Source organism: Pelobates fuscus, chromosome 11, assembly GCF_036172605.1.
Source record: "Pelobates fuscus isolate aPelFus1 chromosome 11, aPelFus1.pri, whole genome shotgun sequence".
NCBI lineage: Eukaryota > Metazoa > Chordata > Amphibia > Anura > Pelobatidae > Pelobates > Pelobates fuscus.
The window spans coordinates 129,807,104-129,825,160 of record NC_086327.1 but is presented as its reverse complement, the minus strand read 5'-3'; the positions used below and the strand labels follow the sequence as shown (position 1 = coordinate 129,825,160).

At 43.5% G+C, this 18,057-nt stretch overlaps 1 protein-coding gene across 1 annotated transcript in view; it reads right to left on the bottom strand.

Annotated features, from left to right (window-relative positions):
- Window positions 1-8,834, bottom strand: part of HEPACAM (hepatic and glial cell adhesion molecule) — a 32,549-nt gene extending 23,715 nt beyond the window's left edge. The window contains exon 1 of the mRNA XM_063437012.1: window positions 8,674-8,834. Within this exon, the coding sequence (XP_063293082.1) occupies window positions 8,674-8,758 (85 nt within the window). The 5' untranslated portion in view covers window positions 8,759-8,834. The remainder of the gene's footprint in view (window positions 1-8,673) is intronic.
- Between the last annotated feature and the right edge of the window lie 9,223 nt (window positions 8,835-18,057).

Genomic DNA, 18,057 nt, shown 5'->3' with positions numbered 1-18,057 from the left:
CCTGCTGTGATTGATAATATATACAAGCCAGATAGGCAGACCCCCTAGGTTTCTACTTTTTAATATTACACTTTCACAAGTCACTTTGGTGTTTTTCACTTTAAGAACTTATAAAGTTTATATTTGAATTTCTTGTTTCTTACCAATTATAGTGGGCTATACATGTTATATGTGGGTAATCTAACCTTTTTTTTAATAATCATTGTGAAGAATCACCCTCCATTCATTCGGTACTTTCCCTCCCTGCTACTTTATTGATGGATTTATTACTGTGACGAAGTGCCCTTCGCCACTTGTGCCTGGAGAGGACTGCTTGCCCGCCTCTTGCCCTGTGACTATGGACCCTGGGAGATTTGGCCCGTTCAATTCAGTATGATAGGAGTTATGTATTTTTGTATCCTTTTGTGTTTTACTGGTAACATGTGCTCAATGGAGTCTGCCTCTATCCCTGGATATAATTGGATTATTTTCCCCATTGTCTCCAGGATAGAGGGCTCTGTAAAACCGGTTTGGGCCAGATAGCCATGCTGCCTGCCAGGCCCCAAAAGATACTTTACTAACTTCTCAACCCCTGGTCTGATTTATGCCATTTTTTGATATGTTGTTCCCCTGAATGGATTGATTGTTTAAATGTGATGTATATTTTAGAAGTTATAAATATGCTGTAAAAACTGTATTTTTCCTGCCTGTGATAATTGAATCTTCTATTGTATAAGATAATTGAATCACAGGCAGAGGGGAGGATTTTGTGTGGGCTGTAACCTCTGTTTTATTGGCTACTGTAGATAACGTGTGTGTCCCTTCCCTGCATGGGAGCAGGGCATAAAATAAACTGTAGTTTGAATGCCTGTTGTTGTTACTTCCAGTAAAGTTCTGTTCCAGCATTAAGCTTTGGCTCATGTGTGGATTATTTGGTGATACCGGCGACATTTATTCCTGTGGATTATTGGGAATATTATTTTATGGGAAGAAGGGAATGCTTGACGGAGTAACGGATTGTACCGTCACAATCGTTACCCATAGTCTTTTGACTTGGAACCCCCTTTTTTCAAAGAAAGATTTGTTATTCTTTTTTAATTATAATAACCCCTCATGTAAAGATCTGTCCTTCAATAAATACCATACATATTATCACCTATCCTTCAATAAATACCTCACATATCATACCCTATCCTTCAATAAATACCTCACATATCATACCCTATCCTTCAATAAATACCCCACATATTATCACCTATCCTTCAATAAATACCCACATATCATACCCTATCCTTCAATAAATACCCCACATATCATACCCAATCCTTCAATAAATACCCCACATATCATGGCCCATCATTCAATAAATAACATACATATTATCACCTATCCTTCAATAAATACCTCACATATCATACCCTATCCTTCAATAAATACCCCACATATCATACCCAATCCTTCAATAAATACCCCACATATCATGGCCCATCATTCAATAAATAACATACATATTATCACCTATCCTTCAATAAATACCTCACATATCATACCCTATCCTTCAATAAATACCCCACATATCATACCCAATCCTTCAATAAATACCCCACATATCATGGCCCATCATTCAATAAATAACATACATATTATCACCTATCCTTCAATAAATACCTCACATATCATACCCTATCCTTCAATAAATACCCCACATATCATGGCCCATCCTTCAATAAATACCATACATATTATCACCTATCCTTCAATAAATACCATACATATTATCACCTATCCTTCAATAAATACCTCACATATCATGGCCCATCCTTCAAAAAATACCCTAAATACCATGGCCCATCCTTCAATAAATACTCCACATATCATACCCTATCCTTTAATAAATACCTCACATATCATGCCCCATCCTTCAATAAATACCATACATATTATCACCTATCCTTCAATAAATACCCCACATATCATGGCCCATCCTTCAATAAATACCCCATATATGTTTTATGATTGTATCACTGCAAACCCATCACACTATGCACTATAAACATACTGCTGTATCTTTAGATATCAGTTCATTTACAGTCTATTATCATAGCTTGTTTACAACTCAAACTTAAGTCTTGATATTATGTGGCACTGTAGTTGAATGTAATAGCAGATGGATACAAGATAAAATGATAAGAACAAGTTTATCTAAGGTTATATGAGGGTATGTTCCTTGGCTAGGCGTGACTAAGCATATTTAATATGTTAACTTGAGGACAAATTGTCTGCTTATGCATTTTAAGTGGCTAACTTTAAATATGGGTTCTTAGCATACAAAATGGCTATACTAGGTTTGTAAATGGTCTAACACACAGCATAACCTATCCTTTCATAAGTACCCCAAATATCATGGCCTATCCTTCCATAAATACATCAAATATCATGACCTATCCTTAAAAAAATACCCCAAATACCATGGCCTATCCTTCCATAAATACCCCAAATATCATGGGCTACCCTTCCATAAATACCACAAATATCATGGCCTATCCTTCAAAAAATACCCCAAATACCATGGCCTATCCTTCAATAAATACCCCACATATCATACCCTATCCTTCAATAAATACCCCAAATATCATGGCCTATCCTTCCATAAGTACCCCAAATATCATGGCATATCCTTCCATAAATACCCCAAATACCATGGCCTATCCTTCCATAAATACCCAAAATATCATGGCCTATCCTTAAAAAAAATACCCCAAATATCATGGCCTATGCTTCAAAAAATACCCCTCATGTCATGGCCTATCCTTCAAAAAATACCCCAAATATCATGGTCTATCCTTCAAAAAATACCCCAAATATCATGGTCTATCCTTCAAAAAATACCCCAAATATCATGACCTATGCTTCAAAAAATACCCCACATGTCATGGCCTATCTTTGAATAAATAACTCACATATCATAGTCTGTCCTTCAAAAAATACACCATATTATAACCTATCCTTCCATAAAAACCACACATGTCATGGCCAATCCTTCAACAAATACCCCACATATCATGGTTTTTCCTTCAATAAATACCCTACATATCATGACCTATTATTTAATAAATAACCCATATAGCATGAAGTATTCTTCAACAAATACCCTACATATCATGGCCTTTCCTTCAATAAATACCTCATATTATGGCCTATCCTTTGGTAAATACCCCACATATAAATAATCTATTCTTCAATAAATACCCCACATCATGACCTATCGTTCAAAAAATACCTCACATATTATGAGCTATCCTTCAATAAATCCCCCCACGTGTCATGACCTGTTCTTCAATAAATACCGCACATATCATGGCCTCTCGTTCAAAATGACCTCACATATCATGGCCTGTCTTTTAATAAATACCCCACATATGTTACAAAAGTAAAAAAAAAAAAAGAATATCTGAGGGCTTTTAAATACCCTAAGCGAGAACATCCATCAGAAATGAATACCCCTTATCCTAATAATATTACTAGGTCGAGACCAAGAAAGAGACCCGAAAAATATCACATTAATAAATATGCAGGATTTAGATTAGGACCAAAAACCTCTTGGCATTTCCAGGAAAATAGATTATGAAATTACAAGAGTAACAGGAAAAATTTGAATTCAATTCCTATTCAAAACTGATTTTTACAACTAGCAGATTACACAGAGAAGCAACCTTTTCTAGGATAAAAGATGGTGGGGAAATGGAGCCCACACCTGTTCTATAAAATGTGATAGAACAAAGAAATGGATTTCATGCATCCCTATCTAAAAGAAAAATCACAGTTCTTTCCACTTCATTTGGTATCAAAACAAATTATTACGTTCCAATATATGGTCATGCAAAACATTAATAAAACCGAGACCTTAAATAAATACCAATATAATTTGACTAAACAAGACACGGGGGCTGTTAAAGAATTAAGTGGCAATAAAAAAATATTTCTTAAACCAGCGGATAAAGGAGGGGGTATAGTACTGATGGACAAGACATTTTATTTGGAAATCGCAATGAACATATTGGATGACAGTAAAACATAGCATATTACCTGATGATTCAACAAAATAAATTAAAAAGAAATGTGTGAACACGAGGAGAAAGCTGGGAATTCTTAATAAAGCTGAGTGTACTTATTTAAATATAACATATTCTAGGCTCCAAATCTTCTATTTTTTGACGAAAGTACACAAAAATCCTGTAAAACTTCCAGACCACCCAATTTTATCAGGTATTGATTTCATTTCATCTAGACTGTCTTGCATATGTAAATGTTTAATTGCAGCCTATTTGTAGAGGAGCCCTAGTCCTAGCAGGGACTTTCCTCCGCTGGGTACTCCAAGATATACTCAGAACCAAGTAAAACACTCCAATGGAACAGTCAGGCACAGTCAAATAAACAGATACTGTGTATAATACAGGTAACACGGATACTGTATATAACACAGGTAACACGGATACTGTGTATAATACAGGTAACACTGATACTGTGTATAACACAGGTAACACGGATACTGTGTATAATACAGGTAACGCAGATACTGTATATAATACAGGTAACACTGATACTGTGTATAATACAGGTAACACGGATACTGTGTATAATACAGGTAACACTGATACTGTGTATAACACAGGTAACACGGATACTGTGTATAATACAGGTAACACGGATACTGTATATAATACAGGTAACACGGATACTGTATATATTACAGGTAACACGGATACTGTATATAATACAGGTAACGCAGATACTGTATATAATACAGGTAACACGGATACTGGGTATAATACAGGTAACACGGATACTGTGTATAATACAGGTAACGCGGATACTGTATATAATACAGGTAACATGGATACTGTATATAATACAGGTAACACGGATACTGTATATAATACAGGTAACACAGATACTGTATATATTACAGGTAACGCGGATACTGTATATAATACAGGTAACACTGATACTGTGTATATAACACAGGTAACACGGATACTGTATATAATACAGGTAACACGGATACTGTGTATAATACAGGTAACACTGATACGGTGTATAATACAGGTAACACGGATACTGTATATAATACAGGTAACACGGATACTGTATATAATACAGGTAACGGATACTGTATATAATACAGGTAACACGGATACTGTATATAACACAAGTAACACGGATACTGTATATAATACAGGTAACACGGATACTGTGTATAATACAGGTAACACTGATACGGTGTATAATACAGGTAACACGGATACTGTGTATAATACAGGTAACTCGGATACTGTATATAAGACAGGTAACACGGATACTGTATATAATACAGGTAACACTGATACTGTATATAATACAGGTAACACGGATACTGTATATAATACAGGTAACACGGATACTGTGTATAATACAGGTAACACTGATACGGTGTATAATACAGGTAATACGGATACTGTATATAATACAGGTAACACTGATACTGTATATAATACAGGTAACACTGATACGGTGTATAATACAGGTAACACGGATACTGTATATAATACAGGTAACACTGATACTGTATATAATACAGGTAACACTGATACGGTGTATAATACAGGTAACACGGATACTGTGTATAATACAGGTAACACGGATACTGTATATAATACAGGTAACACGGATACTGTGTATAATACAGGTAACGCAGATACTGTATATAATACAGGTAACACTGATACTGTGTGTAATACAGGTAACACGGATACTGTGTATAATACAGGTAACACGGATACTGTATATAATACAGGTAACACGGATACTGTATATATTACAGGTAACACTGATACGGTGTATAATACAGGTAACACGGATACTGTATATAATACAGGTAACACTGATACGGTGTATAATACAGGTAACACTGATACGGTGTATAAAAAAGGTAACACGGATACTGTATATAATACAGGTAACACTGATACTGTGTATAATACTGGTAACACTGATACTGTGTATAATCCTGGTAACACGGATACTGTGTATAATACAGGTAACTCGGATACTGTATATAATACAGATAACACTGATACTGTGTATAATACAGGTAACGCAGATACTGTATATAATACAGGTAACACCGATACTGTATATAACACGGTAACACGGATACTGTATATAATACAGGTAACACGGATACTGTGTATAATACAGGTAACACTGATACTGTATTTAATACAGGTAACACTGATACTGTGTATAATACAGGTAACACGGATACTGTATATAATACAGGTAACACGGATACTGTGTATAATACAGGTAACGCGGATACTGTATATAATACAGGTAACGCGAATACTGTGTATAATACAGGTAACGCAGATACTGTATATAATACAGGTAACGCGGATACTGTATATAATACAGGTAACACGGATACTGTGTATAATACAGGTAACGCAGATACTGTATATAATACAGGTAACGCGGATACTGTATATAATACAGGTAACACTGATAGTGTGTATAATACAGGTAACACGGATACTATATATAATACAGGTAATGCAGATACTGTGTATAATACAGGTAACACAGATACTGTGAATAATACAGGTAACGCGGACACTGTATGTAATACAGGTAACACGGATACTGTATATAATACAGGTAACACGGATACTGTGTATAATACAGATAACACGGATACTGTGTATAATACAGGTAACGCGGATACTGTGAATAATACAGGCAACGCGGATACTGTATGTAATACAGGTAACTCGGATACTGTATATAATACAGGTAACACGGATACTGTGTATAATACAGGTAACACTGATTCTGTGTATAATACAGGTAACACGGATACTGTGTATAATACAGGTAACACGGATACTGTGTATAATACAGGTAACACCGATACTGTATATAACACGGTAACACGGATACTGTGTATAATACAGGTAACGCGGATACTGTATATAATACAGGTAAAATGGATACTGTGTATAGTACAGGTAACGCAGATACTGTGTATAATACAGGTAACACTGATACTGTGTATAATACTGGTAACACTGATACTGTGTATAATATAGGTAACATGGATACTGTATATAATACAGGTAACACGGATACTGTATATAATTACTGTAGATTAGAAGATACAAATCCTGGGTGTGCAGTAAATCCCTAAACTTGAAGGTGAGTATCATTACCATTGATTTTCTTATTTACAGAATAGTCCTTACACCATCGGGCCCCCTCAGGCTGAAGCTTTAAGGAGTTTGATATTGGGACAAGTTATATTCTGTTTACCGAGAATCCTCGCTCAGCGTGCACTTAACAAAATCACTGACCGTCTCCTGGAAAACGCATTAGTCAGGGCTGGAAGACACGGCTGTAACGCTTTGTACAGGTTGCTGGGACAATCTGACAATGCCGCCGGGTTATTGGACAGATTCCCTTTTTGGCCTCAGTGAACGCTCTGCATGTAAAAGAGTTTGAAAAAAACTATTTCTAATTTTCAATCAGCTGTAGCTGCTTTAAAAGCAAAGGCCAATAACGGAAATCAGCGCCAATATTCCAACCAGTCCAGTCAGGACGCAGCATAAAAACGAAAATAAATCAATGTGTAAAAAAATAAGGAAAATATGCTTTGTTTCAATGAAACCAGAACACCAGGCCTCGTTTAACTCATTCTCTGCTACATAGAGCAGTGTCTGCTCCCCGCGAGGAGGGACGTTACAGCTCTCATTGCAGCAGCTTGATTTATTAAGCAGTGATACATTGGAGAGAATTATCAACCTTAGAGTAACATGTTACGCTCACAGATATATTCCGTCTGTTTATTCCACTTGTGAGCGATGTCACTGCGATGGAAGAAAATGTCATAGATACACAACATTATATAGCAAATAATCAGGGTTGTCTGCCTTTCTAGATAAATATTGATCCATAGATTTATCTAACTGAGAAACAGAACAAACTCTGCTCCGTCTGTCATCCATCAACCTTTTATTCCTTTATCCAACTAACAAATCCTCCCTTCATTCATCCATTCATCCTTCCCACCTCACTCAACCACTTACCTCCCATCCCGCCATCCATCCATCTCTCCCTCCCTTACACGATTCATCCATCCATCTCTCCCTCCATTCATCTCTTCCTCCCTCCATCCATGCCTCCCTCCATCTATCTATCTATCCACGCAACCAATCATATCCCATCCCTCCATCCATGCATCCATCCATCCACCCATCCATCACTCTTTCCCTACATCCATTCCTCTCTCCATCCCTCCCTCCCTCTATCTATCCATCCTTCCATCCCTCTATCTCTCCATCCATCCCTCTATCCACCCATCACGCTTTCCCTCCATCCCTCTCTCCATCCCTCCCTCTATCCAACCATCAATTCACCCCCTCATCCACCCATCTTTCTTTTCCTCCCTCCTTCTATCTGTCCGTCCATCGCTGATCAATCTGCAGAGGACTGATTACCCTCTTTAACCAGATGCGTATATAATGATGGGATGACCAGGGATGTGTCTGGGATGGAAGGGATCTGGATTTACTCAGTTGTCCTGCTGGCTGTTCATTAATGCCGTCTGCTAACATGGCTAGTTCTCTATAATTAGACAAGTTACAGAGAAGAAGACATTACCTGTCCGGGCAGTCAGGAGACACACAATGAGAAGAAGGGTCGAGGCGCTGATGCCTGTTCTGTGGATTTCTTGTTCTTGCTTCATTTTTAAGTTCAGGTTCCCCTGCAAGCAATTAGCATGTTTTCTCCACTCCGGACACGTCCCAAGTCACTGCTTGGAGTGTCTGCCACGAGTCGGCCTTGCCAGCTCTCAGTGAATAGACACAGTGCTGCCCATTGTTCAGCAAACTACGTTGTTTTTTTTTTAATATCAGGAAGAATCGTTTTTAGGAAAAGCAAAAGCAATCATGTTACTTGTGCAAAAAAAAAAATATAAAAGTCACATTAAACAAATATTGGTGAGGACTCCACCATTTAATATTTTGACTTGTTAGATATCAGCGTCACTTTGTACATGTGAACATATTTTATTATAAGAAAAGCTGAGGTTTTATTCCTGAATTAATTTCCTTATCAGGACAGCAGTTACTCGATCCCAAGCCTTCTAAATCTGTTTTACTGTATCCGTCTTTACCATCTCTGTTGGAAGACTAATTGAAGATTATACTAGCTTTAGTGTACTAATAATTTTAATTTTAGTAATGACAGGAGGCGAATATTTGCATATCTTTCTTTACTGAAAACTCCAGCAGCATAGAAACAGTAACAACCAATCAGAGAAAAGATATGCTCCCCATAAAAGGGTCTGTCTATGACATCATTTCCTCTTTCTTTGAGGCGAAAAAAGGTAACAGTCAATACATAAAATATCAATACGGATAACAATTCAACAATATATAACGATAAAGAACTTTGGTAGATCCATGAAGTGACGGAGTGGAAGACGATTCTTCGTCCCATAAATTGGATATTCACGCTGAAAGAAAAAGAAAAAGGTGAAAGGTTTCTGACGTGGCAACGTGTCCGCATATCATAACCAAATGTATAATTGAGCCATAATGTAAATTAAGATGTGAAAACTTAAACCTAAGACATCAAAGTATTATACTTAAACCTAGGTCATCAAACGGAACGTGAGAAGCATAACCATTAAATCAAAGGAAAAACTGATAATATATATAATCCATGCATAGCAATGAACAAAGCAAACAAAACATATGCTAACATATACGGTAATAACCTGCATGCTTACCTGAACACTAGGACTTAAACCTGAAGAAAAACAAAGTAATCTGGGGGGGAAAGAAAAAACCCTAGGGCGGGAAATATTCGCCTCCTGTCATTACTAAAATTAAGATTATTAGTACACTAAAGCTAGTATAATCTTCAATTTTACCACATGACAGGAGGCTTCATATTTGCATTTTTAAAGCTTAGAATTGACCAGTGTGAAGGAAGTATGAGATGTTTGCTGAAACAGAGCGTTCTAAACGTACCCTCTCGCGCTCAAACTGCGCATCGTGTAGTGTCGGTTAGGGAAGCGTCGGCCGAAAAAGGACTTGTGGGGCCACCGCTCCCTTGACCGAGTGGGCTCCGAAAAAAGGTTCGACGCCCGCCAGGTGCAATAGCCAGCGGCTCCATCTGGCCAGTGTAGCGGTAGGCACCTCTCCATGAGGTTCCACGTAAGAAGTCAGGAGTAGACCCGTTGCATGAATACGAAGGGGGAATGATTTCGGTATACTCCATTAGCGTTCCGACCACACCTAGTTTGGTGTCTGACACAAAGTATGGGTATGACACCGAAGATGAACTGGACTTAGTTCGTCTCGATATGGTAAAGGTAATCCCCTCAGGTGCCATAGAGAAAAACCATTCATATCGAAAGCCCTAACGTCCGTCACCCGTCTAAATAAGACGAGGCATAACAAGAGGGCTAGTTTGGCTGAAAGTTGTTTCCGTGACAAGTAAGGATTGTCCTGTTATTCCCTCAAGGAATCACAGCACCACGTCCACCTGCCAGAGGTGTGAATACTTGGGTGCCGGGTCTCGATAATTCGGCACCCCGTAGTAGTCGACAACCCCGTGGATCTTGACCTACTGGTCCGCCCTGTACCGGAACGTGCGCCACCGATATGGCGGATCCGATCACGTTGAGGGATCGATATGACCGCCCCACGAGACCAGGAGTGACAGATAGTAAGTGTGACAGACCCCTTTTGGGAGTGACAGATACCATCTCGGAGAATTGTCGTTGTCTTTGGATTATTGTGGATTTCGGGTACTTGTGGATCCGTACGGTACACGCCGCCACGTGGAAAGAACAATGGGTCGCGGCCATTTTGACCGCATGGACTAATGACCGAACAATCACGAACTTTCCACACGACGAATGTCAACCTTACCGGTAACGTACGCCCATACTGGTCGACAGATCCAAAGTACCGAAATAGAGACACCGGATCCAAGAGAGAGTTTTTGTTTATGTTATATGGTTCCTGAGTAAATGGTGCGAACGTGTATCTAGCGAACGGCCCAACCGATCTAGGGGATTTTCACGTATATTGTTCCCCTAGATCTCCGTTCCCTAATACACGTAGCACATTGTATTTTCGTTATATATTGTGTGTGTTATTAAACCTGTAATTTTTGTATAATATTCTGCTCAGTACAGTGGGAGTGACTCCCACTGTAAATGTATTATCTCCTCCGGATACGGGGAGGAGTTGTTGTACGGCATAAAAGCCCGAGTTGCAGAATAAACATTATTTCCTACTTTGACCCTCAACACAGAGTCTCGTCTCGTGCTTGGAGGGGATGACCATTACTTGGATGTCGTAATTATGGGGAACCTGTTATGCTTTAGCTGACTTCGTGCTTGGGGGAAAGGACACCTTCTCAGCGGCGTAAACCCCTACTACACCGGGGTGCCGCTACAATTGGTGGCAGCGGTGGGATCGTTCTTTCACCCCAGAAGGACAGCTACCGAGAGCAATCAGGATGGAGGCCTACTACGGAAGGTTGAAACGATCTACCCTAAAAGACTTGTTGGAGAGCCGTGGTCGTTCGGCTAGCAACAAAAAGAAAAGAGACATTTTGGCAGAATTGGTCGCATTGGACTTAGCTGAACAGAATGGCGAACTGGGTGTCGAACCAAACCCAGAACCGGAGATCGCCTTGGTCCGAACCCCGGATGATGAACGATTCGACCACGAGGTGAGGGTAAGGTTGGCTCACTACGGACCAAACCCCTCACCTAGGATCGTGACCCAAGTAATTGCGGCGGTCGATGCCAACCGGCGCCAGACTTCAACCAGCGCCAGTCCAATTGCTGGGACTTTTCAAACTCCCGAGGAAAAGAGGAAAGTCCACTTTGCCGCTTTTAAAAATTTCGTAGAAACAGAGGGGGAGATTGACCAATACCTGGCGGATTTTGAGCGTCAATGTGCCCTACATAAAGTACCCTCCGAGGAGTGGGTTAAAATTTTGTCTGGCAAATTATCCTGACGAGCCAGTGATGCTTTCCGGGCGATCCCGGACCATGAGGTGGGAAATCATCGATTGGTCAAGGAAGCTCTATTGTCCCGATATGCAGTAACCCCCGAAGCATATCGGAGACGCTTCCGGGAATCCCGAAAGCAAACCGGTGACTCCTACACCGAATGGGCCTGCCGACTACAACGCACGGCTGGCCACTGGATGGATGGGTGCCAAGCTACCACCGCGGAGGAGGTATTACAATTATTTTTGTTGGAGCATTTTTTTGAAAAGGTGGACAAGGAGCTCAGGGAGTGGATTCGGGATAGGCGACCACTTACCCTACCCGAAGCCGCCCGGCTGGCTGACGAATATGCGGACGCCCGCAAACCCGACCCCTCGGTCCAAAAGGCAGCTCCCCGAGTAGAAAGCCGCCCCGTCGGCCCTACTCCAACCACCTCCGCTAATCCACCTAGCTACAACACCCCCTCCCGCTTCGCCCAGTCCAGTGCCCCGGACCGCCGGCGGTGCCATAGGTGCCAACAGGTGGGCCACCTGAGAGACAAATGCCCACTCGATCCAGCTCGACAAGCTTCTTGGAGGAAGCCCGCTGAAGGGAACACCCGGCCCTTTACCTCAGGGGCCCATTGCATTGAAGCCCAGCCCCTGGGGGAAGAGCAATGGGAAATTTTGCACGAGGCCAACCCCCTATATGCGGCTGCCGTAGACAACCGTCAACATCACCGACAAACAGTCCGAGTGAATGGACAAGTTGTCAGTGGATTACGAGACACTGGGGCCACCCTAACCTTGATCCAACACGACCTGGTCCCAGAAAAAGAACACACTGGCCAAACGGTGGCCGTCAGAGTGGCCGGGGGTGCGGTGCATCGTCTTCCCACGGCCCGAGTGCATTTGGACTGGGGGGTGGGAGCTGGCCAAGTGAATGTGGGCCTGATGAAAGGACTACCAGCGGAAGTACTCTTGGGAAATGATTTAGCCCCGCTATTGTCCGCTTTTGCCCCTCAAGGCCCTGCTGGAGCCTGCCCTGTCACCACCCGGGCTCAGGCTCGTGCTATTGGAATCGGCCCGCCAGTCGCGGAGACCCAGGTAAGATCTAACCCTCCGACTGTGACCTTAGGACAGACCCCCTTAGACTGGGATACCCCTGAGACTTTTGGGAGGGAGACGCGGGAAGACGTCACTCTACGGAAGTATAGGGATAAGGCAGATAAAGGGGAACCGGGGACAGATGGGGAAAGCTACGAGTGGGTGGGGGATAGACTGTATAGGATCCCCCAGGAGCCCGCAGCAGGTAAAAACCCCGTCCCGCAGAAGCAACTAGTGCTACCGAAAAAATACAGGCAAGAAATCCTGAGGATCGCTCACGATATACCCTTAGCTGGCCATTTAGGAGTACGTCGCACGGGCCATAGGATTACCCAGAATTTCTTCTGGCCAGGGTTTAACCGGGACGTGCGACACTATTGCAGAACCTGTGACACTTGCCAACGGGTGGGTAAGAGGGGAGATCGCCCGAAGGCTAAATTAATGTCGATGCCGATCATTGGGGAACCTTTCTATAGGGTCGCCGTCGACATTGTAGGCCCCCTAGCGCGACCTAGCCCGTCCGGTAAGAAGTACATTCTTACTGTGGTGGACTATGGGACCCGGTACCCCGAGGCAGTACCCCTGCCGAATATTGAAGCTGAGACGGTAGCCGATGCCTTGGTTAAGATATTCACTCGGGTGGGGTTCCCTAAAGAAATCCTATCCGACCAAGGAACCCAGTTCACTGCCGTACTCACACAGCAGTTATGGAAAGTGTGCCACATTAAACCCCTGCTCAGTTCCCCGTACCACCCCCAAACTAACGGTCTCTGTGAGCGCTTTAATGGGACTCTCAAACAAATGTTGAGGACCTTTACGGACGGTTGCAGAGACTGGGAGAGATTCTTACCCCACCTGTTATTTGCGTATAGGGAGGTCCCCCAAGAATCTACGGGTTTTTCCCCCTTTGAGTTATTGTATGGGAGGAGGGTGCGAGGACCCCTCGATCTCATTCGGGACCACTGGGAAGGGGAAACCGAACAGGCAGGGACGCCTATTGTGCCATATGTCCTGGAACTCCGGGACCGCATGGAGCAACTCTCCCTATTGGTAAGGGAGAATCTCCAGGCGGCCCAGGGGCGACAGAAACGATGGTACGATAGGGGTGCCCGGCAACGACTATTCCACATAGGGCAGAAGGTATTGGTGCTAAAACCGGTAAAGGACAACAAACTGCAAGCTGCGTGGCAGGGTCCTTACAAGGTTCTAGCCCAACTCTGTGATACCACCTACCTTATTGCCAGCTGTGCAGATGAAAGGATCCAACGATCCTTTCATGTGAACATGTTGAAAGAATACCAAGAGCGACAGGAAGATATTAACGCTGTTTGTGCCCCAGCTACTGATGACCCCGAAAATGTACCCCTACCTGACCTGCTAGAAAGGGAGACTCACCCCGACCAAGTTAGCCTAGTGAAGCTGGGAGAGCGACTGAACCCTACGGAGCTAGAGCAAGCTAGACAGCTCCTATGGGAAAAACAGAGTACCTTCTCCCAGGAGCCCGGATACACCACCCTGGCCATGCACAAAGTAGAAACCCCAGGACAGGCCCCCCTCCGACAACCCCCTTACCGTATTCCGGAAGCCGTCCGGGACGGGATGCTGAAGGAAATACGGGAAATGACCCAGCTAGGGGTCATTGAGCCATCAGACAGTCCCTGGGCCTCTCCCGTAGTCCTAGTACCCAAGAAAGACGGAACCACTCGGTTCTGCGTCGACTACAGGCGACTAAATGAAAAGACTACCACTGACGCTTACCCCATGCCCCGGGTAGACGAATTATTAGATCGCATAGCCAGGGGTAACTATCTCTCTACCATAGACCTCTGCAAGGGTTATTGGCAGATTCCCCTGGCCGAGGATGCCGTCCCCAAGTCGGCCTTTGTCACCCCGTTTGGCTTATACCAATTTAAGGTCATGCCATTCGGGATGAAAAATGCCCCGGCTACGTTCCAGCGAATGGTGGATCGGCTCCTCGATGGCTTCCAGGAGTTTGCGTGTGCATACCTGGATGACATTGCGATCTACAGTGAGTCTTGGGAAGAACATTTAGTCCACGTAGGGGTAGTACTAGATAAGATTCGGGCCGCGGGCCTGACACTAAAACCCGAGAAATGCCATTTAGGAATGGCCGAGGTCCAATACCTGGGACACCGGGTAGGGTGTGGAAACCAGAGACCGGAGCCTGCCAAGGTTGAAGCAGTAGCGAACTGGCCCACACCGAATACCAAGACCCAGGTATTGGCCTTCTTAGGGACCGCCGGGTATTATAGGCGCTTTGTCCCTGATTATAGTACGGTAGCCAAGCCCTTGACTGACTTGACCAAAAAGAATTTACCCAGACAGGTCCTGTGGTCTCCCGCTTGCGAAGCCGCATTCCAATCCCTCAAACATGCTCTTGTTAATGCTCCTGTCTTGGCTGCCCCAGTACCTAACAAACGTTTCCTTGTACATACAGACGCTTCCATGTATGGACTGGGGGCTGTGCTGAGCCAGATCGGGGAAGATGGAAAAGAGCATCCGATCGCATACCTCAGCCGAAAGTTGTTACCGAGGGAAGTGAGTTATGCGGCCGTAGAGAAAGAGTGCCTGGCCCTGGTATGGGCATTGAAAAAACTAACTCCCTATCTGTATGGACAAGAATTTTCCTTGGTAACCGATCACAACCCATTGGTATGGCTTAACCGGGTCGCAGGAGACAATGGCCGATTGTTAAGATGGAGCTTGGCCCTGCAAACGTACAATTTCACCATCAGTTATCGACCCGGTAAGCTAAATGGCAACGCCGATGGGCTGTCTCGACAACTTGACAATTCTCCGGATAAGTAAATTCTGGTCATCCCTAAGTTCATCCGAAAGGATCAAGCCAGGTCTGCCGGAGTGTACCACTAGGAGGGAGCCGTGTGACAGACCCCTTTTGGGAGTGACAGATACCATCTCGGAGAATTGTCGTTGTCTTTGGATTATTGTGGATTTCGGGTACTTGTGGATCCGTACGGTACACGCCGCCACGTGGAAAGAACAATGGGTCGCGGCCATTTTGACCGCATGGACTAATGACCGAACAATCACGAACTTTCCACACGACGAATGTCAACCTTACCGGTAACGTACGCCCATACTGGTCGACAGATCCAAAGTACCGAAATAGAGACACCGGATCCAAGAGAGAGTTTTTGTTTATGTTATATGGTTCCTGAGTAAATGGTGCGAACGTGTATCTAGCGAACGGCCCAACCGATCTAGGGGATTTTCACGTATATTGTTCCCCTAGATCTCCGTTCCCTAATACACGTAGCACATTGTATTTTCGTTATATATTGTGTGTGTTATTAAACCTGTAATTTTTGTATAATATTCTGCTCGGTACAGTGGGAGTGACTCCCACTGTAAATGTATTATCTCCTCCGGATACGGGGAGGAGTTGTTGTACGGCATAAAAGCCCGAGTTGCAGAATAAACATTATTTCCTACTTTGACCCTCAACACAGAGTCTCGTCTCGTGCTTGGAGGGGATGACCATTACTTGGATGTCGTAATTATGGGGAACCTGTTATGCTTTAGCTGACTTCGTGCTTGGGGGAAAGGACACCTTCTCAGCGGCGTAAACCCCTACTACACCGGGGTGCCGCTACAGTAAGGATCAGCGTGACAGGTGCGGTAAAGGGGTCGGAATCCCTTTCCACCCATCAATCACTCCAGGCCGACCAGGCAGAAATATAGCATTTCCTGGAGTCGGGAGCCTACGAGCCCCATAGGATTCAGTTGATGCAATAGGTCGTGGACTGACCAGGAGCCCCTGAAACCGTCCAGGCCACTAGTGCTAGTTGTCCTTCCCTGACAAGGGAGTGAGCTTCCCCTCGCGGTCCCGTCGGAAGAAGAGGAAAGTCAGGGAGTAGTAGATGGTCTTCGCGAGACATCCCCAGGCGATCCGGGAACCGCGGTTGATCTGCCCGAGGGGTGTCATGAGCAGGAGCGATGTCTTGTGGGTACGTGTGTATCGAAGCATCCTTGCTATTGTGGAGAACGGCTGGGACACGTTTGTAGGGTACATCCACCGCTTCGCATCCGGAGGAAGAGTCAAGGACCGTTCAGCCAATTCAAGTTTGTATGTGAAATAATCACCATCGAAATTCCATCCTCATTTCTGCTGACAGTGAGATCCAGTGGTCGTAAGAGTGGCCGGTGCGTACGTATCTTGCCATCAGCCGTTGCATGGCCTGTAGTGTAGTGGGCCAGGGAATATCGCTTGTATGAAGGAGGAGAGGAATCCCTCAATCCGGCGAGTATCCCGAGAGGAATCGTATCCAACCTTAGAGTGAGTCTGACCTCTATCATTATAGAGGCGATCTTTGCCCTAGACCGACGCGGAACGTGGTTCTCCAAGCCGATGTCGAAACCGAGGAATTTGCCCAACTCAGATGGAGAAGCGATCTTTGTTTGTGTACTACCCAATGTGTAAACCAGTAGTTATCGCTTAGGAGGTCTTGTAGAAGATGAATATCCCCCATCTTGAAGTGTTTGTATACCACGCAGGAGTTCCATTGATGTAGCCTCCTGGCTTCTGCTTGACCAGGAAAACATTAGCTGAGGAAGCCTTCCCCTCCGGTGCATATTGGAATGCGTCCTTCTTGAAAAAAAAAGGTTGTGGATTTCTAGGTCCACGAGGCGTTCCAGTTCCGCCAGCATGTGTAATGGGGGCGAAAGGGCGACCTGAGCGGCTGTGATAAACAAATTCTTTGACATAGCCTTGTAGTGTCTGGAGAACCCCGGTGACTTTGGTAATCGTCTCCCAATTCCGTAAAATAGAGAGAGGCTGTCGGTCGTAAAATTGGAAACAGTTAGCTACGTAGGTCGACTCACTAGAGAGAAGCGAGTAAGAAAATATATGAGGACTGTGTATACGATCTGGAACCTGTC